A 25076-nucleotide genomic window follows, 5' to 3' on the forward strand; every position below is an offset into this window, starting at 1 on the left:
ACTGAGGTGAAACCATGTGGCCATGCGGCACCTCACTGTTTACCTCCAGGACCCGACTGCTAGATCAGAGCTAGATTATATAGGAGTATTTAAGAGATATTAGCAGGGATGCTGTAACAATTTGTATAGTGGGGGTGCTGAAAGCCATTGAACCAAACCGTAATCCCTGTATATGATGGAAACCATTTCAAGCCAGGGGGTGCTTTCACACTTCCAGCACCCCCACTTTGAGCACCCCCAATATCATACTAGTCTGTTATTATAATGCACCTACATTTAAGAAAATACAATGAAAGATTTTTAATGAACACATCTCACCTTCACATAACATTTCAGGCTGACAATAGATGTTTCCATCTTTTTCTTTCAGAGCAGTTGCAGTAGTTGATGGAAGTTTGACTAAATTAGTACCTACTTCTGCACCCTTAAAAAAAAAAAGTAATATATGGAGATATACCTATCTCATAGAATAGGAAAAGACCTTGAAAAGTCATTGAGCCCAGTCCCCTGCCTTCACTAGCAGCACCAAGTACTGTCTTTTACAGGGGGTGTTTTTTTTTTTTTTGCCCCAGATCCCTAATTGGCCCCCTCAAGGATTGAGCTCATGACCCTGGGTTTAACAGGCCAATGCTCAAACCACTGAGCTATCCCTCCTTCCTGGGAGAGAGTAATGCTAAAAACAACAAGACATTTTAAAGGACATATTTCTAATTTAGGACTTCCATCAAGGTTGATTTTACTGTATGTAAATTGCTATTAGATTCCATTTGGCATAAGCCAGATGATCCAACTTCAAAAGGCTGCTTTCTCAGAGGCATTTCTCTTGCATTATTAGACTATGAGCATTTCCATTTAAAAGCCCTTAATTTGCAGGGGATTCTAATAAATCAGCTATAGGTCAAACTTGATAAAAATGTCAGCCAGATGGTATTTTTGCTTTATCACAGAAGCAGTGTAAATTCATCATGTTATTTGGGAGTTAGGGCTAAAGGCTGGGATTTTCACAGTCATTTAAGGGAGTGAGGCACCTACGTCAACAGGGCTTGGACTCTCGGATCCCTTCAACTCCTTTGAAAAGCCCAGTGTATAAAAAAAATAATGTAATGGCTTCTCATTTTAAGTGTGTGTGTGTGCGTGCACGTGCATGGGGAGGGTGTTATCTAGCTCACATATTATGCTAAACAGACACCATGTACGTACATTGATGCCATTTGGTGCTTTTTAAAAAGCTTAACACTGATATTTACTTTAATGAAAATGCCCGAGTGTTCACATTAGTAGTTCAATGAGATTTTTCAGTATAGTGTCTTTCTGTACAACGTTGCTGAATTCTTAGACTGCAAGATAGGAAGGCAGGACAATTTGAGCGGATCCATCATAAGAATGCAAGAACAGCCATACTGGGTCAGAATGACAGTCCATCTAGCCCAGTATCCTGTTGTCTGACAGTGGCCACTGCCACATGCTTCAGATAAAATTAACAGAACAGGGCAATTTGAAGTTATCCATCCCCGTCATGCTTCCTAGCTTCTGGCAGTGGGAGGTTAGGAACAACCAAAGCGTGGGGTTTCATCCTTGACCATCTTGGCTATTAGCCATTTTTCTTCTCCATGCATCAAATGTATCCTCCTGCATTGCTGCAGGACTGTTTTCATGGCATTAACAAGACCCAGTTTCCAGGGCGTAACAAGGCAGACAGTATCAGCCATTCCAAACTGAATCAGGCTGAAACTTGCCTGGCAAGTTGCTGAGCAGTAAATCAGATTTTCCTACAAAACAATGATGTAAAACATTTAAGCTGTTTCAAAGCTACAGAAAGGTTTGATCCTTTCCCCCACTTTAGTAAAGCTCTCATTGAAATAAAAATCCCATCATCTTCATAAAATTACTATTGAAAAGCAGCTAAGGGTTTTTTTTCAGGGAGGGGTTGGTGGGTAAGTTGCGGGGGTGGGGTGAGGGATGATTTTTCACAGGCTTCCATTAATGGGCATCAGATTGTACGTGCAAAAACCCATATTTGCACCTGCCAATCAAGGGCCATATTGATACATTTATTCATGTGGGGTAGCACCTTGCCCCACAAACAGTTCCATTGACTTTGAAGAGACTAGTCAAGTTGAACAGGACCTTTCTCCATGAACAAAGGAATCAGAAGCTGGCACCAAGTAACTGCCCATTGCTTGTGCAAATATAAATCGCGCTGTGCACACAAACAAACAATTACATACCCCCCAAATTTTGTGGATATCATTTAAAAAAATCAGGAATTTGGACGTGGCCTGGCAAACCAATGCTTCATACGCTTTTTCTTTTAGCGAGTTATTCAAAATTACTGCTCAAATACAATACATTAAATGTTACCTTGTCAAACCCCAGAGGAACCACAAATCGCTTGCAGGCTGGTATGGCAGTGAGTTTGGTGTTTTTCTCCAAGTCTTCATTCAGGTTTTTTAAATAGAACATTTGATATAGACTATTGTCCGGATAGGAAATTACATCAATAACAACATGGCCGTCCTCCTCATAAGCATTCACATGGTGAAAAAGGACCATGGCATCTGTATAAATCTTGGTGGATATATCCTTTTTGGTCTTTTTGTCTATGAGGTGAATCCAAGTCTGAAAGACGTCAAACACGCTAATGTTTAGTAAGCAGCAAATACTTATTTTTTTTTTAAATGTTATTTCATTGCAAACCAGTGTTTCCAACTCGATGATGGCACATTTGCTTTGTTTATAATGTTGTATTTGGAGTACTTCGGTTGTGCCATTAAGAGGCGAGATTCTGGGTAAGAGGCACAGCACAGAGCATGCAAGCTGGAGGTGGGAGCTTTCACCCCACCTTTACACCTTCCCAATTCATGGCTGCTCTGGGAGCTGAAGTGGCCCCCATAAAAATTTAGGACCCCTGGGAGGTGTCTAAATTACAGTCACCTGTCTCACCTGACCGGAATCTCCACAGTGCTACATGCAGAGGTCCAACATGCCCTCTCACACATGGTTCCAACTCTGGCATACCAGGGGCATCCTCAGAAGACAGCCTGCAGTTGCCTTCTTCTGTTTCTGCATTAGGAGAATTCTCCCTCAGGTGAATCCAGGGTTTTTAGAGTGCCTTTATGCCAATCTGGCCCTCTTGCCTCATGTAAAGGAGCCAGAATGGTGATTAGAATCTCAACTAAAGTCTTTACACTTATAGACCTAAATGTGTATACTATTATATAGTATGTTGTTTAAACTAGAGGTGATTGTACATGGTTACTTGACATGACAGATGGAGCAGAATCTCTCTGCTGGTGTGGGATATTTCTAATAGTACCCAATACTATCCCTTTTCTCAGGTACCTCAACAACAGAGATTTACTTATGGGAATTTTAGGTGGGGTGAGATAGGATTCTTAAGGAAAGATCCAGCTATCTACTGAAAATATATATAGGAAGAGAGGGGGAAACACATTCCTCCAATGGGAAGTGACTGAAATTTTGCAGCAAGGGAAAATATAGTATAGAGTGGGAATGGTTATTGTCCTGGCTACCCTCACTGCTTGGCACATAGTAGGAAAGGTACCTTATCTTCTTTATGGAAAGAAAGGCAGGACGCCCAATTGACACCTCTGAAGTAGGCAGTTGCCAACTTGAGAATGTCCAGTTTGAATGGCTGCTCTATGAAGATGATATAATTTTCTGTAACTCCAAAACTGTGATAGTAGCTTGGGTGAAGGAGAGACTGGGAAGGGATAGAGCACAACACTTCCAGGTGTTTGAGACAGGATTTCTTCTTTTCATTCTCTAAACATAAATTAGAAAGATAAACTGTGATTATGTAAATAATAGTTGCCACTCAGTGAGATTCCTTTACATTCTCCTCTTAGGGGCAGAGTTCCTTCCCTTCTCCAGGATTAGCAGGGGAATTGGCCCCCTAGCCGACAACCACACAGATAAGACCAGGGCCATCCATGCAGAGGACCTGAGCCTTTGCAGTTACTCCCAGCCCCTGGAGAGTTTCTCACAGGCCACTGCCCCTGAAGTTCCAGCATGGAGGGGGACAGAAGTTAAGTACTGTACGTACTGACAGCTGTACAGAAGGGACCGTATGGCCCCATGCTAGTGTAACCTCCTGGTGAACTTGCGCTTCTGGTCACCCTCTGTGCCACAGATTATGTGAGTCTATTACAGCCCTACCTATAGTCCCTGGCTCTTAAATTGTAGCCGTTCATTCTTTTCCCTCTGGAGGTCCCAAGTTCAATCCTGGGGTGTTGGCCATAGAGTAACAGCTACGTTAGCAGCCGGGCCCTGCCCCATTGCTACGTTTAACAGAAATGCACAGAAAGTAGATCACCATGAAGAAGAAAAGGTGAGTGACTGTACAAGCTGCGACGCGAGTGCAAAGAAATCAAGGAACAGCCTTTGCTTTGGTGAGGGCTAACATTGGCAAAGCTGGTGAGGAATGGGACCTACATCGAGTTTCATGTATTATGCCTGGCTCTAACCAAACACTGTCTGTCCCCACTTTTATAAGCATTTTCACCCACTGTCCTTTTCCCTGAAAATATATTTATAAAGAAAGACACATTTTACAAATTCAGACACCAAATACTACATGCTGGATACATTTTTTTTCTGTGCATCATCTCTTAACATATCTCACAACACAGAGAATGGCAAGCTAGGAGTAGGGACCAATCCTTCTGAAACAACAACATTCTTCTGCTAAAATATGAACAGGAAAAAGTGATAAAGATGAACCTTTTCAAACACCAAATACCCAACCAGGCCGAGCAGCTAGTTCAGGAGTCCTGTCAGTCTTTTTCAAAATAACTTTAAGGAATGTACTTATAAATTTATACACACGTATGTACTTAAAAATGTATAAATATTATAATTTAAATGGAATGTATTTTACATGCAGTTTCTCACTACCTGACACCTTAACAGTGAAATGTCAAATATCTTTGTACAAAGAAGTGATGTTAAAAAACAAACAGTGATTCAGTTGGTTTCTAGACCATTTGTGGCACAGCCCTCCACCTTCAGAAGAAAACAACAACAACAAACTAACAAGGAACTCAGAGACACTAGCACAAGCCATCTCTTACCTGGCACTGAGGAAGGAATCTTAAAAATAACATATTTTGTCTTCCCCTTATCAACGATAGAGGTGCCCATATTGAGAACATTTCCAGCGCTGTCATAATGGGGATGAGAAGTCACCAGGCTCACCGCTACATATTTATTGTAGTCAACCTAACAAAGTGACAGCATAAGGATTTATAAAGAGTATGTGAAATTACTTAGCCTACATCACAAAAACTATCATCACCTTTGGCACTAGCGGCATTCCCATTGGCAACCCCAGCACAAAGGCCAAAGACTCAGGCCCTGTTTCAGGAGAGCCTCCCAATTCAGGAAAACAACCTGCTTAACTTTTAAGTCTTTAAGTTAAAAACATTGAATTCAGTGGGACTTAAGCATGTGCTTAAATTATTATTATTTGGGGCTTGAATGGGTCACGGATGCTGAGCTTTTGATCCTGAAGGTCACTTCTGGGATGAGGCACACGGGAAGAGGTTTGTGTAAGCAAAGGTAATTGCCATTGCCAATCCCTTACTGAATGGGCTTCACATAGCAAGGCCGTTAAACCAGCAGCTTTCATGATTTATTTAAAGTTGATAAACAGTATTACAGGAGGGGGTAGGGACTGGGAAGTTATACATAGTAGAAAAAGTTAACTAAAAACCATGTCTTAACGCATTTAGACTCACTTTTTTAGAAAATTAAAGAAATGTCTTGCATAAGGAAATTCAGATGGTATAAGGACAGAGAAAGTTGTGATATAACTGGCCTAGAGAATTAATTACACATTATATAAATTGTTGCATAATAGGGCGAGCTTGTAGGACCATTAATCAAAAGGAATAATCCAAATAATCAGAGGCCATAAGCACAAGACCTGACATTATGCCTACAGCCAAGTAGGATTATGCACAAGTTAAAACTGCAAAAGCCAGTACTTACCCTAAGACACCGGGTATTTTGTAGTTTGAAAGACATGAAGAATAAAATATTGTAAGTTAAAATAACTGACATTATAAGTTGGCATCTACAGCAACTACCCCAGTCTCCATGGCTCCCAAATGGCCTATTCTGACACAGGAAGCACAGGATAAAAAAAACATTTGATTTTTCTACATTTACTTATATCAAATTTGGCCGCCTTTAACCTGACACCCCGAGGCTGTAAAGGCCAGCATGACACCGTATTCATTAGCAGATAAAGCATCCATGTTGGATACTATGTTTTACCTTCTCTAATGTCTCCAGAGTGTGAGGATTAATTTTCCTAATGAAATTAGTCTCGCTTGTAGCATAATAATCCTCACCAGTTTTCATAATATTGATCAGGCAGTTGTCTGTGAACTCAGGAATGGTGTGGGACAAGTAGCAGAATGCCCTGTGGGGATGAAAATTTCATATACATACATTAATCTTTGAGAAGATCAGCTATTTTATAGTTGCTTTCACTTTCAAATAGAACAGAAATGATCATGGCTCTGTTTGTTACTTGTTTTGTGTTATCCTCCCCTTGAGCCACGCGTAGAACGGAAAGTTGTGCCTGCTATTGGAGAGCAGGATGTGACCTGTAGGCAGCACAATCATTGGAAGTGGGTTTATTATTTAATTTGAACTATCTCTGCTGGCTGGTCCTACAGCAACACAGTACAACATGTTTTGGGCCAAATTTTCAACCACTCTTAACCCAATCTGGAAGTGTGAACACACACAACTGCTGCTTTTGCATGCACAAACAGTTCATCTAATATCTGGCCAATCCTGCTCCTATTGGAGTCAATGGCAAAACAACCATTGACTTGTATGGGAGTAGACACTATCGTGTGTGTGTGTGCGCGCATGCTTTTGCATGCAGTTAGAGATCACATTTTGAAAGTCTGGCCCAGTAGGTCATAGAGATTGGTACCTTTTTCAAAAAGCTTTGGTAAGAACGTGGTGGATTAATACTCCTTCTGACAATACATTTTTATTCCCAAGAATATTCCCTATCATATTACAACAGTGTTAAAATAAAGACTTTGGGCATAAACTGCTTCATAGTTTTCTGTAATACTTGCTTAAAGAAATCAAAAGATTTATTGGAAAACTGCAAGTAATAACTCCAGCACACACAGGCAGGACTTAACTTTGTAGTTGTTACTTGCAATGTGCCAATAAATCCTTTGATTTCTATAAGCAAGTATTAAAATTTTAAAACTGTATACAGAGACTGGGAATCAGATCCCTGGCATTGCCAATGGTGTGTCAATTTTAAACTTGCATACAAACAAACAGAGGGGCTTATTTTGTATGTGCAGAGGGGGAATAGAAAAGCAGTTGTGTTGGAGAAATAGAAAGCAGAACCTCATTGGAAAAACATTGCTTACTTGGCAAATAGGTTTTTGCATGGATCTGGATAAGCCATAGTTCCAAACTCTGACACCACAATTCTGTTTGCTTCTATATTGCAATTATATGTGTCACTGCGGAGGTATTTACTTCTGTAGTAAACTTCGCCTGACAAAGGGCAAACAAAATCTTTGTATTACATGCATACTGAGAAGATATTTCTTTTCCTTAGAAAATTAATATAGAACACCTGTCAGATAAAGAAATTACAGTAGACCCTCATCCAGTTGGCCTCCAGTTAAGCAGACTATGGATTGTTTTCAACCCCTCATTTTTCAGAAGGTGTTTTGTGTCTCTGAAAAATTTCAGGGGAAAATGGGGCTGTGCTGTACTTTATTCCCATTGTTTATAGGCTGTCAACACTGATAGCCCAAATTTTGACTTACCCACTTTCCTTGGTTCACAAAACTTTTAGGCAATATTGTGTGTTGAGAAAAAGATTTTAAACTAAAAATGCCAGCACTCGAAAGCAACTCTATATTGACTTATCTACATGTACACATGAAGGAGCAGGAAGAATAAATTGTAAATTTCAAGTTCCTAAGGAATTGTTACAACAAACATTGAAGGAGTTCTAAAATTATGAAAGACAACATGACTTTTTCCTTTTTAAAAGTCACACTTTACTAAATTTGACCATTTAAGCTTTTAAAGGCAGTTCCTTTAAACTCACAATGATGCTGTCACTAAAACAGCCCCCAAGAAGAATCTGTAATTTCTCGGATGATGATTACAGAGCAGGAAGAGTCCTATTAGGTCATCTAACCCACCCCTAGTCCAGAATAACCCTTTGTTACATTCATAAAAACCTCCTCTCTAGAGTTGGAATACTTGCAGGCAGCTATTTATGGGCATTTTTATGATACTCATCACTAACATATTTGAACACCTGTCAAACAATGAATTACGCTTCACAGCACCCCTGTGAAGTAGGGAAGGATTATTATTCTCATTTTATAGGAATTGTAACTAGGAACTATCACAGAGAGGTGAAGTGACTTGCCGATCATCACATAAAAAGTCTGAGGGAGAGTCACACATAGAACCCAGATCCCTGAACTCTTATATCTGTGTTTGAATCACCAGCCCATGGTTCCTCCATCAGGAGAACAGTATGTATCTCCAGACATAATGGGGGAGGGGTGGCAGAAATCAATTTTCTTGGCAAATTTCAGTCTCCAGTGTTTGTAAAAAATCAGCACTCTTCTAGGTCTGAAGGAATGCCTGTATAGATTAAGCATATAGGCTTGTGTGTCTGAACAAACACAACTCCCTGTGGTTTAGGTGGTGCAATAAACTGGCAGTTTCAATGACTGGCAATTTCTGTTTATGGCTGCGTTCTTAAGAGGCACTGAACTGGGCAGGCAGACAAGAAACGTGTTTCTGGAATCTCTCATCCCAAAACAGCAATGGAAAATAAAAAGCAAACGGGGGCAGGGAACCCAATTCTCCTACAAAGCTTGTATGTTGTGCAGCCCCCATTATGTTCTAAAGCAGATGAAATAATATTCTATTTCCGTATTGTATGGTCAGGTTGAGATTAAAAAGAGATTGGTATGGACGGAGGAAATATTGCTTCTGATCATTTCCAGCACCTTGCCCGAGGGTGGCAAGTAGGATTTGGACAGTCATTTAAGTATTGTTTATATAAGTGCAGTAAATATACCTGAGACCTGACTTGCAAGCTAAGTGGCAAAGTGGCCTAGTTTCACTCTTGGCTGCTGTCATAACTAGGTTCAAATCCTAAGAAGGGTATTTTTAGCCCATAATATAAATAGGCTGTTTGCCCATGTCAAATAAACCTCTGTGCATGATGGAACTATTAAATATATGGAGTTATACCTATCTCATAGAACTGGAAGGGACCCTGAAAGGTCATTGAGTCCAGCTCCCTGCCTTCACTAGCAGGACCAAATACTGATTTTTGCCCCAGATCCCTAAGGGCCCCCTCAAGGAGTGAGCTCACAACTCTGGGTTTAGCAGGCCAATGCTTAAACCACTGAGCTATCCCTCCCCCGACTATTAGCTGATTCAGTTTGGAATTGTGCAGGCAGGGCCAGCTCTACCATTTTTGCCACCCCAAGCAAAAAAAAAAAAAAAGCCGCCCAAACTGCCGCTCAGACTGTGCCACCCCAAGAATGGACAGAATGCCTCCCCTTACCATGTGCCGCCCCAGGCATGTGCTTCCTCTGCTGGTGCCCGGAGCTGGCCCTGCGTGCACGTTACTGGGGCTCTGGATAGAAGCATAGTAGCAAAGTCTCTATAACTCCTGGATGCACCATGGCTATCTTCAGCTCCGGTGCAGGCAGAAGCTGCTATGCGCTTCCAAACAGCTGCAGAATGGAAATTGTAAATGGAAATGCAACTTCTATTGTGAGCTGTGTTTCTTAATCCTTTACTTTAATATCTACTCAAAACCAGTCAACCAGAAATCCTGCCCTAGAGTGAAATCTTGATCCCACTGAAATCAGTGGGAGATTTGTCATTGGCTTCAGTGAAGCCAGGATTTCACCCCTGGTGTAAATATTCTGTGTTGCACAGCTCTATGCATAGTACCTACAGCACAAGCCTGTGAGCACCTCGGACACCTCAGCGCCCATTGAAGTCAACCTCAGGAAGGGTTGAAAGACATGGCCCTTTAATGGGTGCTAACATCCTTGAGGAAAACATAACTGACTTAAATTTTTTGAAATATTTCCATTAGTTCCTATGAGCCAGCTTTTTCTCTGCATTAGAGCAGATTTGTCTCATGCCACCAGCATAAATCTGACCTAAAGCCAATGTAGCTGACCCAGAGATTGCCACCCCAGTGTAAGGGGGATCATCTTGTGCCACTGAGCCTCTACAGCAGCACCTAGCACCATAGGCGCCAACTCCGTGGGTGCTCCGGGGCTGGAGCACCCATGAAGAAAAATTAGTGGGTGCTGAGCACCCACCGGCAACTCCCCGTGGCCCCGACCCCCTGCTCCAGCTCACCTCTGCCTCCTCCGTGAGCGCACCACCAGGTCCTGCTTCTCTCGCCTCCCTCCAAGCGCTTGCGCCGCGAAACAGCTGTTTCGTGGGGCAGGGAGGGAGGGGCAGGGAAAGAGTGGAGTTGGGGCGGGGGGGGGGCACGAGCACTCACCGGAGAAAGTTGGCTCCTATGCACCATTGGCACCCCTGTTCCCTGCAGCCAGAGAAGGGCTGTAGCTGGAAGAAAAGGGCATGGCTGGGCATTCCTGCTGCCCAGCAATCCTAAGGTTCTTGAATGGCTCTTTGGGGCCAATGGCAGCTAGTGCAAATTAGAGCAGCCTTTAGAAAGACTGATCCAGCACAGAAACCTCAGGATCAGGGGAACATGCAAGGCTGATTTGAAGCTACTTTTGCACATTCCCCTTCTGAGATGAGCACAGCATTTCCACCTCAGAGAAGGAAAGTTGCACTGAGAAGGGCAAGACCACCACCCATTCTCTCTTACCACCATTGGCAGCTGTGTCTGTAAGACTGCATTGACTGTCCTGCCCTTCATTTGATGTTCACTAGCTACACAGGCCCTTGTTAGTCCCATGTTTTGCAGGACCCCTAACCAACTACAGGTCTAACAGGACCTTTAGCTAAGCATCTGAAACAATTCAATGTATAAGTATTGTAAGCAAACTCCACCCACAGTTATAAAACCTTATGCTTCTGTTTAGAGACCAAGACTTGTTTTGGATGCTCGTGCTTTAATGCAGCAACCTACCATTTTTAAATGTAAAACTGTGCACCAGAGCCAAGCCATCAAACCAGTGGTTATATTTGGTTTCCCCCACTGTATGCATGCCTGGGCCATTGCGAAGAAGAATCCCCTGCAGCCAGCTTGGTAGCTCACCTGTAAAGAAAAAGGATACAGCTCATTTCCACTCCAAGTCAAAGGTGACCTTGTGCACTACAGGACAAATTTCCAAAGGTAAGCAGGTACATGGATGATGCAAGTCAGGATTTTACAATTATGTATTTGCTCATGCCATTTAGGTATGCCAATGTGGCCCTAATTATATGCAAAACTGAAAACATGAAATTACCTGAACATAACTTACTAATTATAAGAGATTGATGAGGGAGGAGCATTTTCTTCCTGAACTTTCATTTTAAAATTATCCATCTAATCCCAATTTGCTATTACCAGCAAAAGCCAGGGCTTACCAGAAATAAATTATAGGAGTCATTTATAGATCAAATGCCTCTCAGTAGATGCCAATGTAAATTGAAGGCTGGTTGAATTCCAGTAACAATCCCACTAATAAAATTACACAGTGTAATGAAGTGTCATGATGGCAGTGCTTTAGAATACTAATAATGTCAATTCTGAGAGTATAAATAAAGATTATAAATATTGTATTGAGAATACAGAAGTGCTGTCCAGGGTTGGATACAAGATATAGGGATTTGGTGATTTATGACACATGAGGAACAAGAAATCAGCTAAGTTACCACATGTTATTCACAAAAAAAAATCTTTGCAACCTTAATAATGCTTTTTTAACAAAGTCAAGCACTTACAAGTTAGGAAATGCCAGAATTAAGCTTGCCTGTTTTTTCCTTTGTCGTATGCATGTGCTATTGTCTTTAATTACTTTATCACATTCTATTTTTTTCCACAAGACCCCTGCCTCGGTCAGTGCACAAAATAGATGGCACTCATTTAATGAGAACCTCTTCAGTATTTTGTGTCTTCCTCATTGTTCAGTGGGAGACCCCACTACACACTGTTCAAACCCTGCTCTGAAGACAGAATTATTAATAGAGCTGATCAGAATACTTTCAACAAAATGTTTGTCAAAATATCTGGCTCCATCAAAGCTGAAGCATTTTGCAGGGATGTACTGATTTTGACTAAGTTTTCGACAGGAAGATTTTTGAGGTCCAGGATGGTCTCTCTAGTCACTTCCACCGAGAAGCATTCCTGATCTTTTCTATCCAAAAAAATGGCTGTTTGAATATCTGGTTTGTGAAAGTGGTTGAAAGGTTCTGGTTTTGTTCCAATGCAGAATGAAAACAAATTGTGAAACCTTGAAAGCTGTCTTGAAACTGAATGGTCATCCTCTAGTCAGCTCTAATTATTCATTGCCTCATAGGCTCTTTTGTGAAATGTATTGCTCTAGTATCTGACTGCTTCATAAACATCAATTAACGTATTTTCACAACACTCCTTTGAGATGAGGAGCTATTATTATCCCTATTTTACAGATGGGAAACTGAGGCACCGAAATTAAGGTCAAAACTATCCACCAATTTTGGGTGCCCAATTTAAGATCCCTATGACCTGATTTTTCAGAGTACTTAGTATTATATAGCACTTTATGTTAAAAGCACAGCTCCCATTGACTTCAATTGCAGCTGAGAGTGCTCACCATTTCTGCAAATCAGATGCTCAAGACAGACACCCAGAAAATGAGGAACACACAGTTAGTGGACACTTGTGAAAAGTTTGGTTTAACTGACTTGTCCAGCATCACACAGGAACTCATTCAGCTGCCTTAACCAGGAGCCCATCCTTTCTCTTCCTGCAATCCCCTGCCTCCTTTGCTACACACCTTCCAACTTCTGCAACAAGTGAAGCACGGGTCCTACAGACAACCGTCTCCTTCACTGTACAGCCCTGCTCTGCCCCAGAACAGGTCCATCCTGTGTAACGAATGAGGCTGGGTCCTGTGGGAAAAAATAATAAAAGGCCATGTAATTTGTGAGGGATATTGGTCCATGTGACTGAAGCCTGGTGTGTAAAAACTTTACTTTTCTTTAGGTATAAACTTTAATTCTTTGTAGTTTAAGTAGGATTTGTTATTAACAGGCTCTAAGGCCGCTCTGTCTTTCAGCCTTGATGCAAAGAGGAAGGTGACCCTTCACCTAATTAAACCATGAACAACTGGTTCCCTAATTTTTTGCTGGTGCAAAGGGCAGTTGAAAAGGGACCTCTAGGAGTATTTTAAGAAAGGCTGAGTGGGAATATGAGTGGGTGAAAAGCAATGGCAATCACCACTAGACCATAAGTCACATATAAGAATCTATCAAGGCCATGTGCACTCCCAACTGTTACCCCCACCAGGGGAGCAGAGGGGACTGAGATACTTCCACGAAGCAATCTCCTGCTTATCACATTTTTGGAGTAGCCTACGCTTGTGGTCTAGTCTAACGCCAGTTATTAGAAGAGAACTTCCAGTGAAAGGAGGGACTTTCCAAACTGACCAAGAGCCAAGTTTGCCCATCCGTGACTGGGAGAGGACCATGTTTCTGGGTTATTAGATTTGTGGTCCCCTGATTTGCTCCAGGGAGGTGCCATAAGGTCGAACAAGCTAAAAATCACCACCATAAGGATCCAGATAGATGTGGACAATGGCATGTTCCTCCTAGTCCACCACAATGACAGCAAGGGCTGACACCTTTGCTTTCTGTAGGCTAGCTCTAAGGAAGAGGAGACCAAGACCACCACTGGCTATGCCAGCCTGACCAGAGGAAGCCCACCAGTCAGCATGAGGTGCCAACCAGAGATATCATCTGTTCCCCTGACCTGCAGTTCTGCGCTGATGCTCTGAAGGCCACGCAAGCTGAAGAGCAAAGCTTTTTTTTTTATTAAGTAACTTTCTTCTCTTTTTCCCTGTTACCCTATTTTGTTATTGCATGGAGATGCCTGCCAATATTACTGATTTTACTCTAACCCTTTTAAAGCGCGTATGGTGTGTGTGTGTGTGTGTGTGTGTGTGTGTGTGTACACATTGTGCACATGTAAGCAAAAGCGTAACTAACAGTACATGCCATTAATCATTTCCCATGTGCTAGGTGGTTTCCCTTAAACCATTTTGTTAGCTGGTTTGTATTTGTATGCACCACTCTGCACTAAGAGGGGAATGGAGAGTTGCAGATCTTTGATGTATCAAAAAGTGGGGAAATTAGCCTGGAACTGAGCAAAAAGAGGATCCACATGGCCTGAGCTAGGGTTTAAATTAATGAAAGGGGAGGTGAGGGACCAGCCAGCTCCCTTCATCCGAAACTAGCCCATAAGTGCTTACAGACTTTAAAGGGGAGGGGCATATGTTCTCCTCCCCCGTTCAGCTGAGGCCAGCCCCATTGCCGCCGGTGGCACTTCAAGGACTGAGAAGGAAACAACACTTCCTTAAGCATTTAGTATTTGAAAGAATTGACTTGTTGTCTTAATTTCATGATTTGATTACTGTCTGTGTTCACCTGCTGACATAATCAGTTGGTGATTCCATTCCACATCATTGTAAGGTGCTTCATTCCAACTGTGATCTTGATGTGATCATTTGTATTGTATGGTCTCACTTAGTTTAGTAAAAGTTTAAGTCAGGGGTTGGCAACCTTTCAGAAGTGGTGTGCCGAGTCTTCATTTATTCACTCTAATTTAAGGTTTTGCGTGCCAGTAATACATTTTAACGTTTTTAGAAGGTCTCTTTCTATAAGTCTGTAATATATAAAGAAACTATTGTTGTATGTAAAGTAAATAAGGTTTTTAAAATGTTTAAGAAGCTTTATTTAAAATTAAATTAAAATGCAGAGCCCCCTGGACCGGTGGCCAGGACCCGGGCAGTGTGAGTGCCACTGAAAATCAGCTCGCCTGCTGCCTTTGGCACGTGTGCCATAGGTTGCCTACCTCTGGTTTAAGTAATTGCCCATAGTGAGAAGTTAATTGACTTTAAGTTTGCTTGTTTATTAATTTGAAGAACGTGTGTGTGTGTTTTCCTCCCCTTCAAAGTTGCAACAAGGGCCAAACAACCTGAAGGGCAAAAGTAATTTAGTGGAGTATTTGAGGGCCATTTGGCTCTGTTTCCAAATAAATATCTATCTTCCTCACAAATTAAAGACTGCATCATAATGCATATTCATAAAGGGTCCAAATTAAGGTTGTAAACAAACCAAAAGTAAAGCTATTCCATCATGTGACATCATTTTGACACCCTCACGGTCATCATGAGGGATGGAACCTTTAGAGCCACCACTCACACCTCGGTCACTTCAAAAGTCATTGATAGTACAAGTAGGTTGTTATCCTCTGTGGACCAGCACTAGAGGGGGATGAGACAAACACTTTCACAATGTGTTTCACAGATATTTTCTAACAGCAGAGGAATGGTGAGACTCAGGAGTTATGAGTTCCATTCCAAGTTCTGGAGGAGAATGTTATCTAATAGGCACAGACCTCTGCCTGTTCTCTTTCTGCCACTCCCGTTCCAGCCTATCTTTGTCTCCAGTCCTGTCTCTTCCGCACATCTGGATCATCATCCCTAACCCGTTCTCCTTGCCTACCCACTTCCAGTCAGCACTCCTCAGGATTCTTGTTTCAGTTCCAGTTTCTTTGCCCAGCAAGTCTTAGTGTCACCCCTCTGGAATCCCTGTCCCAGCCTTCCCCCCACCCCAGCTCTCAGTCCCAGTCTCTTTAACCAGACATTCCCAGTCCCCATCCCAGTCCTGGCTCCTCAAATAATCTTTCTCTCTTCCCTACCTTGACCTCCAGTCACACCCCTCCCCACATTCTCCATCCCCACTTGCTCCCATTCATCCTCCCGGGATCTTTGTCCAATGTCAATGTAACCCCCGCAACTCCTTGTCCCAATCTCTTTGCCTAGCCAGTCCCAGTTCTCCTTTGCCCCAGCTCCTTGTGTGATCTGTTTTCCTTTCCCTCTGACCTCTTTCCTCCTGCCCTACTCATTCTCAGTTCCCATCTCTGTGCCAGCCAGTCCCGGTCTCCCCCTGGCTCATCTGATTTCACTCTCCCTGCACTTATTGACTCTCAGCTCCCTCCCCCTGATTCCCAGTCCCTCTCTCCTGCCCCCACCCGTTCAAGTCCCCCATGGTCTCTATCCCAGTCTCTGCCTCAGTTCCAATCTACTTGCTCAGCTAGTCCCAATCTTTCTGCTGCACCTCGACTCCCAGTTCCCCTCTACCCGTCCCACCACCAGCCAGCCGCCATGCCCTTTCTCCCAATCTATTCTCCTCTCCCAGGTCTTGTACTCACTACCTTTGAATCATGCAATTTCCTCTTCCATGTTGCCTCAGCCCAGCAGGGGGCATTGACTCTCCTGGGCTCTCAATCCACCTACTTTTAGTTCTGGTGGTTGGATCTGGACCTGGCACAGATCACGGCAGCCCAGAGCAGCAACTACAGGGACAGTCCTGTTCAGCCCAAACTGGAAACAACTCAGAATGGATGGAATCTTCAGGGAATCTGAATGCTAAAATCCAAGTCTCTACTGAGCATGTGTGAACTCAGATTTTTCAAAGGCTTATAAATTGGCCAAATTTGGGTGGATTTTCAGAAGGATAGCAAAAGGCACGTCCCTGACACAAAGGCCAACCCCCTGTTAAATTTCAAGTCCTTGCTCCAAAGCATGGGGACAGGGAGCAGACAGGCCTAATACTGTTAAAAAAAAATCACCAACATTTTTTAAAATATGAAGAACGTGGTCTTGTCCTGCCAGCCTCGTTCTCAAAACTGGCTGAACAATTCTGGCAGACATTTTTCAAAAAACATTCAGTCTGAGGCTGACAACCGGCATGGAAAATTTCAGTTTCGAAAAGTTCTAAGCAACTGAAAACAGGGTAGTATAATGGAAAGAATCAGGCAACCTTAATAAAAGGCGATTTATCAGGCCCGCCTTTAATACATTCCAAGAACGTTTATTTAACTAATACTGTATACACATTACTACTATTTATATTGTAATTGGTCCAGTCCTGGACCAGAATCCCATTGTGCTAGGCACAGTACAAACATACACACCTTCATATGGTATTAGGTTTGAAATTCTGTGCGGGGAAGAGAATAAACGGATGAAGATAGATGCACATTTGACTGTTCTAACAAGAGCTACAGAAGAGTCTAGGCTCTCTGAAGGGTTAAAATCCATGTGCATTTTATATAACAACCTGGTATATGGTTTTGCCAGCTCTTTTCCAGACCCAAAGTCCAGAGTTTGGTCTGGAGACCAAAGGCCTAGCAAATAGTGATCTTCTAAGAGAAAGTTGGGGTAAACAAGATAACATTGTCTTTGATAAAATATGCTTGGTCAGTAGAAATGCCAGATGTTGAAGCAATAACTGAATAATTATGTTTCATCCAATGTTTCAAATTGAACAAAGGATCCCTGTTCCTATTGTGTTTCTCCTGAAGGGAAACAATCTTCTCACAGATCCAACCTTGAGTTTATGAAAAGTTGGCACATGTCAGTATAAAGATATGGCATCCTTCCACCTCCCTTCCCAGGGACCAATGCCCTCCTTAAGACACACAGAAGACAATCTGTATTATCATATCCTTTCACTGTTTCTTTGCTTCAACCCCTAGGAATGTACCTGTTGGACAATCAAAGGAGTTGCTCCATTCCTATGGACCCCAAATCAGAATTCAACATATATATGTAACCCTTTTGCCCATCTAAGTTGGCAGCAACAAGGGCCGGGTTCTGTATCTAGGGGTTCTGTTTCAATAATGCAACGCAAAACCGGCTCGAGCCCCCACCCAGTGACCTGGGACAATTACATACCACCGCCCGGGTGCCTCTAAGAGGCAATACTTCCCCTCTCGCAAGCACGGAGTCTGAGTGTAGCAGAAAATGTTTAATAACATGAGGTAAATGACATCAGCATTAAATTGGAAAAACACCACAAACAGGATTCATAACACAAACCATGAACAAAAAAACCCACCCCAGCAATTTGGGCTGTGTCCTTTCCCTTTGGCTCTTGAATCCAGCAACCCAAAAATCACCCAGAGTCCCCAAAGTCCAACACCCCCAAAGTCTCTTGGGTCCAGCAACCACCCAAAGTCCCAAAAGTCCAACAAACCCCAAAGTCTCTGTCCCTGGTCAGTGCAGCCCCAGAGTAAAAGGGGGGCACGCAGGGTGTTAAGGGGCACCTTACGTGATCCAAGGCCAGCCGGCCGTCTCTCCATGGGGTTCCACCACAGCCTTCACCACGAGCCAGTCTACTTCCTACTGTCCCACAAACAGCTGCTCCAGCCGTCCCCGCAAACAGCTTCACTCACTGTACCTTGGGTCGCTCCAACCATCCCCACAAGGCTCCGCGCCACTCACTGCTCCTCCAGTCATCCCCACAAATTGCTCCGCCAGCTGCTTAGCAATATAGCTTCGGGCTTCCCCACTAGTTAACACAGCACTCAGCTCTTAATAACGTTAGCTCTTTTGTGATTTCAGCTCACAGTAGGGGAGCCCCAGTGCTGGTGCACCATTGGCCCAAAGTGAATTCAGCTCAGCAGTCTGTAACTAAACTCCCAATAGAATCAAAGTTAGCTCTGACATTCAACAATGGAGAGAGGAGATGATGCAATTGGTGTTTCAAGCCCTCAGGGGGACCCATGCTATCAGGTACAAATACCTGTCCCCAGCCTCTCTCAATTCACTGGGTTTTGTAACCCATGCCCCTTGTCAAGCAAGTGCTACTTAGGTAATGGTGATGGACTCACTTAGTCCTTCTGTCATACAACAGTTCCACTGGCCTTGATTCACAGAATCAGGGTAACAAAACTTTATTCTTCCTGCCCCAACAACAGAGAAACTGGGGATCCCACACCAGCCAAAGTAACCACTTTCAGTTACTGTTGTTTCATGCCAGGCAGGTGGGTGTGCTTATGCAAACAAGATCAGCCCCTGGAGTTCTTTTCCACACTCGCCATAATTCACCACTCGATGTCAGGGTAGAGCTCATCCTGACTCTGCTTACATATATTTTATACTAATAACATTTTATCAAAGTATTAATTAAATGTTAACTTGCTAACTTGAGACATTGGGCGGAGACATTATATAACCTTTTAACCATTGGCTAATGTGCTATCTTGTCTTGCTGCAAAACCTATCCCGGGGTGTGGAACTGCCTACCCCGTCACTTTCCCGCGCCCATGGAAAATCTATATATTCTATTGTAATCAATTGATTGATAGTGTCTCTGAGCCTAATAAGTAAGGTGACACTCCGCCAGCGCTGTGTGTAATAAACTCCTATGCTTGACCTCTACACGGTGTGAATTTATGTCCTTCAGTCTCTGACAGCATAAAAACTCACTGATCACATTGTGGCTGTTACATGTGCAAACACAAGAACAGATAAGAAACCATCGCTGAAGTATTGGGGGGAGGGTAATATGTTTTTATTATTCTAGTCTTCTCATGTACCTCCCTTTAGTCTGTAAGGCCAGGTCTACACTAACCCCCTAATTCGAACTAAGGTACGGAACTTCAGCTACGTGAATAACGTAGCTGAAGTTCGAAGTACCTTAGTTCGAACTTACCTTGGTCCACACTCGGCAGGCAGGCTCCCCCGTCGACTCCGCGGTACTCCTCTCGCCGAGCTGGAGTACCGCAGTCGACGGCGAGCACTTCCGGGTTCGACTTATCGCGTCCAGACTAGACGCGATAAGTCGAACCCAGAAGTTCGATTGCCAGCCGCCGAACTAGCGGGTAAGTGTAGCCAAGGCCTAAGAGTTAGCCATACGAAGAAAGTGGCTCTCTTCAGTATTGCCACTAGAGGGCTGAGAGTAGATAAATAATGTAAGTTTAGTATATTCCGGGGGGGTTTCAGATTGCAAAAGCTTTATTTCTTGTTAGACGTATAACAGAACTGGAGGGGAAAAACCATAAGAATTCACTCTAATGCTCTCTCCCCTTCCACCTCACTCCTCCCAAAAAGGATACATATCTGGAGGGGGGAAAAACACTCTAAACACCTTCCCTGCTCCCCCCCTACAAAGAGTACATAAGATGCGTCAGTGCAGAGTTTCCCAAGGCATGGGGCAAAGGACTAGGCCAGGGGTGGGCAAACTTTTTGGCCCGAGGGCCACATTGGGGTTGCAAAATTGTATGGAGGGCCAGGTAGGGAAGGCTGTGTCTCCCCATGCCCCCTATCTGCCCCCTCCCACTTCCTGCCCCCTAACTGCCCCTCTCAGAACCCCTCACCCATCCAAGCCCCCCTGCTCCTTGTCCCCTAACTGTCCACTCCCAGGACCCCCTACCCCTAACTGCCCCCTGGAATCCCCCCCCCCCACTCCCTGTCCCCTGACTGCCCTGACTCCTATCCACACCACTGCCCCCTGACAGGCCCCCTGGGACTCCCACCTTATCCAACACCCCCCCATTCCCCATCCCCTGACCACCACCCCGAACCTCAGCCTCTTATCCAACCCCCTGGCACCGGCCCCCTTATCATGCCGCTCAGAGCAGCATGTCTGGCATCCGCGCCACCCAGATGTGTCAGTGCTTGAGTCTCCGCGAAGTCCATTCCTATCCACTCTTTTATGTTGTCAGTCCACCTTTTCTTCGGTCTACCTCTTCTTCTCTTCCCCTGTATTGTCACTTGGAGGATGATCTTGGATAGGCCAGATGACCTTGTTACATGGCTGTACCACTTCAGCTTGCGCGCTTCTTCGTGGTCGTCAGGAGGTCTTCAGATGACCCAGCGCGTTGAGTGATGATGTTGCGGACCCCTTCATTAGTGACATGGTTGAAGTAGGAGATGCCCAGGATTTTACGGAAGTATTTCATCTCTACTACCTGTATTTTCCATTCAAGTTCTGCCATAGGGTCCATGTCTCGCACGCATACAGAAAAATGGAGATGACCAATGCTTGCAGCAATTTCAGTTTGGATTCCAGGGAAGATGTTCTTATTCCTCCAAATTGGCTTTCGCTTTGCCACTGCTGCTGTTTGCGCAATTCTTGCCAGAATTTCTGCTTTGGATCCTTCATCAGTGTTGATTTCCCCCAAATATTTGAAATGTTTCACTGTCTCCAGTTCTTGTCCACTGACAGTGATATGTGAGCTAATCCCATCACGTTTGTTTGTCATCAGCTTGGTTTTCTCTGCTGTATTTTGCGGAGGTTTCATCCAATCGTTTAACAAGGTTGGCAAGTTCATCTTCGCTGCCTACCAGGCCGTCAATGTCATCAGCGAACCGAAGATTTGAGACTGTTCACCCCCCAGTGCTGACTGTGCATATGTGATCTTCTAGGGGATCAGTCATTATGTGCTCCAAGTAGATGTTGAACAGTGTGGGCGAAAGAAAGCAGCCATGCCAGACTCCAGCAGTGGTGCGAAACCACACTCCTATTGTGCCATTGACGAGAACTGCACTGCTGGCCTTGGCATACAGTTGTTTAATGGTAAGAATAAGGTTACAACCAACATTGTACTTCTTCATGGTTGCCCAGAGAGCTTCGGTGACATACTCTGTCAAATGCCTTCTTGAAGTCAACAAGGACATGGTAGATGTCCTGCTGGTGTTGTAAGGACTTCTCACATAAAACACGATGGTTGAAAATCTGTTCTGTGGTACTTCTTCCAGCATGAAAGCCAGCCTGTTCTTCAGCAATGATGTTATCCGCTTGTGGCTTCAATCTGTTCAATATGACTTTCAACATCACTTTGCTGAATTTGCAATTAAGCTTATGGTCAGGTAATTCTGACACAATTGCAGGTGGCCTTTCTTTGGCAGAGAGATGATTAGTGACTGTGTCAACATGAGGATCACTCACAGGTCTGCCAGATCTTGTTGCAGATCTTGGTGAGTACATCTATTACTATTTCTCCTCTGAATTTCATCAATCATCAAGACAAAGAAGGGAACAGTCTTACAGAAGAAAGGACATCATCAATAGGTGGACAAACCTAAAGTTCTGAGCACACCTAACATCTGTTTCCTACCAGCCCCATGCAACAGAAGGAAGCCACTGATGCATGGAGGTGCAGTAAAGCATCTGCACAAAAGGCAGCCCAGGGCATCGGGAAACATAGGTGAGACAGACAGCCACTGTTTCAGCTACTAGTGCATGAGCTGCATAAGCAGGTGACCTGTCTTAGGCACCTAGCTCCAGGAGAGGATTCATAGCTGAGGCTCCCAAGCAGAGTCAGCCACTTAGGTGTCTAAATCCCTCTCTTCTCTCTGCCGCTCACCTCAGCATATCATTCCAGGCTAGTTTAGGCAGCTCCCTGCTCAGCCGTCCGGCTTCTGAAAATCCCTTCCGTACACAAAACTCTTTCCTCGTGCATTATAGTGGGAGGGACGGAGACTAACTCATGGCTGAAGATTCCACTGAGCAGCAGGCCACCTTGAGGTCAAACATTGCAAGGCTGAGCAGAGTAATGCTTAAAGTACCTCTAAGGATCTGGGCCCTAGTGAGATTTTTTTTCCCCTCCATCTGCAAAGTGGAGATAATGATATTTTCCTCTGTCCCCTGAGGGATGTAACATGAATCCATAAATGTTTGAAAAGTGATCAGATATTACAGTGATGAAGTCATGTTAAATGAGCATGTTATTAGACAGGATAGCACAGTGAGATGCCAGTGAAGTTCCTAGAAACAAGGAAAGCCAATAAAGGCCTCATAAATGCAGACTGAGATCAGTACATACAGGGAGTGATAATACAAGCCACTGAAAAATACACAGAGAAGGGGAGGCGTGCGTAGCTGACTGAAAAAATATTGAATGTTTAAAGATTCTCTTTGTTTTCACAACCAATAAGTAACTGGACCAGCATCTGTTTTAAGTGTGTTCTATTCTGAAAAGTGACTTTAAAAATTGGCATTGTGGGATTCTGTGTTTATTGTCTCTGCACCATGACCTAAACCTGGAATCTGAGAGTCAAGCTGGGTCCTCTGAGGCACTGCATTTCTATCCATAAAGATTTTGCAGGTGAGATTTTAAGTAATTCTGGTTGAGGGTTGCAAGCCAGAATACATAGAATCCAGTTCACCCCTTATCTGTGTTAGCCACGATTACAGGAGTGAAAGCAATACAATCTTGTTTTTGTCTCTAACATCAGCAGATGTTACTCTGAATTCATACCAGGGGCAGATCGTTTGATTAAGAAGGTGCCACTTTTGCCTACTTGCTGTTCCGACAACAGCCACTCTTTATAAATCATTCTTTATCTCGCTGCATCACAAAACTCTTTAGAATGAAATAAAATGTGGCAATCAAATCAAGGTAAAAATACTAACCATGGTCACAGTATCTACTGAAATGACTTCACCCAAAATGCATTTAAAAAAAAAAAAGATTTTCATTAAATCACCAACTTAAATCATATGACTTTAAATTATCCTGTCTCAGGAGAACTATTCCTTTTTCTCTGGCTTGTTCTGCCCTCTTTGTAATAAAGCCACTTGGCATTAGTTATGTCTGCCTTTCTATTTGTCTTTAGAAACAGCTCTACAAAGAGTTACAGTCCCTCTCTCCGTCTCCAGGAAGTGAAAATGACAATGTCAGCCACTCCTTTGAACTGAACATGAAGAAAGTGACTAGGCTAGTGACTGACTACGGAAAGAGGGAGAAACTGAAAGGACAAAGAGAAAGGGAGGGAATTGGGGTGGCACCAGATCTGAACCCACCTGACTTTGCCGACAACCACCAGTTTCAGTGACTCCTTTTCAAACTTACTTGCAGGAAATGTACACCCGGAAATGTACACCCAAAAATGTCCATAAAGTGAGAAAAGTCCTGCAATTAGGGGGTAGAAATAAGATCTGATCTCAATCTTCTAAACAGCCATTCATCTCTCTCTCATATTCTCCCTTTCATTAGACCCAGCAATTCCCCTTCTCAGTGTTGTCTTGGGGAAACAAGTGCCAGATTATTAACTCATTTGAAAACACAAAAATACCCACCCAGTTTGGAACAGATTGTCCTTACCTTTCACCTCTGCTTTTATAGGCTCTGGGTGCTCCTCTTTATTTCTACCAAAGATCACATCCATGTCTGCTGCACTTAAACGATCTGTATATCCCCTGCACAGCTGGTGTTGCTCTTGTGGTCCCCTCTCTGACTGGGCTGCGAACAGCTCTTTCCTGTTATTTATAGGCCAAAGTGCGCCTCCAGCCAGCTGCTGGTGGCTGATAGTCTGTCAATTTACAATAGCTGTTCTTTAATCCTTAGCACATATAATACTATAATTCTCTCCCTCCCTCTCCACACTTAACTCTTTATCTCTATTCCTTTGATAGACAGAGAGAACTAATTCATTTGCCTTTTTGCTCATGATTGAACAAGAGATCAGTTCAGCAGGGGGCTATTGTCTGATCCCACCTGAATCCCAGGGATTCTGAGAAACTTTGGTTATTGATTAGATAGGGATCCTTGCCCATATGACAGTGCTGAAGGAAAGAGCAAAAAGCCTCCACCTGCTACTGTGATCCTGTTTTTTAGGAGCTAATAAAAAAAAAAAAGTCTCCAGAGCGGATCACATCCTTCTCTTTGGAATACAAGCTCGTGCCATTCTGAGAAGTAGCAGAAAATGATCAGTGCACAGCCCTGTGCTTTATTTTTTGAACAGACTGTTGAAAAGTAAGCTAAAGGGCACCTCTCTGAATGACAAATGGCTGTCTTCACAAACAAGGGCTGTAACATCACTCAAATCATGTAATGGTGAGTAAGCGGGGTTAGGGACCTTTTTTTTTTTTTTTTTTTTTTAAAGAGTTAACTTCACTGCTTTTGTTTCAAGATTAGGTTCTTAGCTGATTCCAGTGTTGTTCATTTTGAAATCCTCCCGTCAAAGAATTATTTCAATATAAAGCATGTGATTGCAGAGCAAACCAAGGGACTACATTTAACATGAACGATAAGACTCCTTGTACAA

General features: G+C 43.3%; 1 protein-coding gene across 2 annotated transcripts in view; it reads right to left on the reverse strand.

Annotated features, from left to right (window-relative positions):
- BCO1 (beta-carotene oxygenase 1) overlaps nucleotides 1-24247 on the reverse strand; it is a 30330-nt gene extending 6083 nt beyond the window's left edge. The window contains exons 1-8 of one of the 2 annotated variants that reach the window (XM_054048496.1): nucleotides 24134-24247; nucleotides 11177-11305; nucleotides 7434-7563; nucleotides 6301-6448; nucleotides 5094-5241; nucleotides 3566-3786; nucleotides 2362-2619; nucleotides 319-424 (exon numbers count right to left, since the gene is read on the reverse strand). In XM_054048496.1, coding sequence (XP_053904471.1) covers nucleotides 319-424; nucleotides 2362-2619; nucleotides 3566-3786; nucleotides 5094-5241; nucleotides 6301-6448; nucleotides 7434-7563; nucleotides 11177-11305; nucleotides 24134-24197 — 1204 coding nt within the window. In that variant the 5' untranslated portion in view covers nucleotides 24198-24247. Of the gene's footprint in view, nucleotides 1-318; nucleotides 425-2361; nucleotides 2620-3565; nucleotides 3787-5093; nucleotides 5242-6300; nucleotides 6449-7433; nucleotides 7564-11176; nucleotides 11306-22393; nucleotides 22457-24133 lie in introns of those variants that run through there. The other variant, XM_054048497.1, reaches the window with a different exon arrangement.
- Between the last annotated feature and the right edge of the window lie 829 nt (nucleotides 24248-25076).

Source organism: Malaclemys terrapin, chromosome 14, assembly GCF_027887155.1.
Source record: "Malaclemys terrapin pileata isolate rMalTer1 chromosome 14, rMalTer1.hap1, whole genome shotgun sequence".
Taxonomy (NCBI): domain Eukaryota; kingdom Metazoa; phylum Chordata; order Testudines; family Emydidae; genus Malaclemys; species Malaclemys terrapin.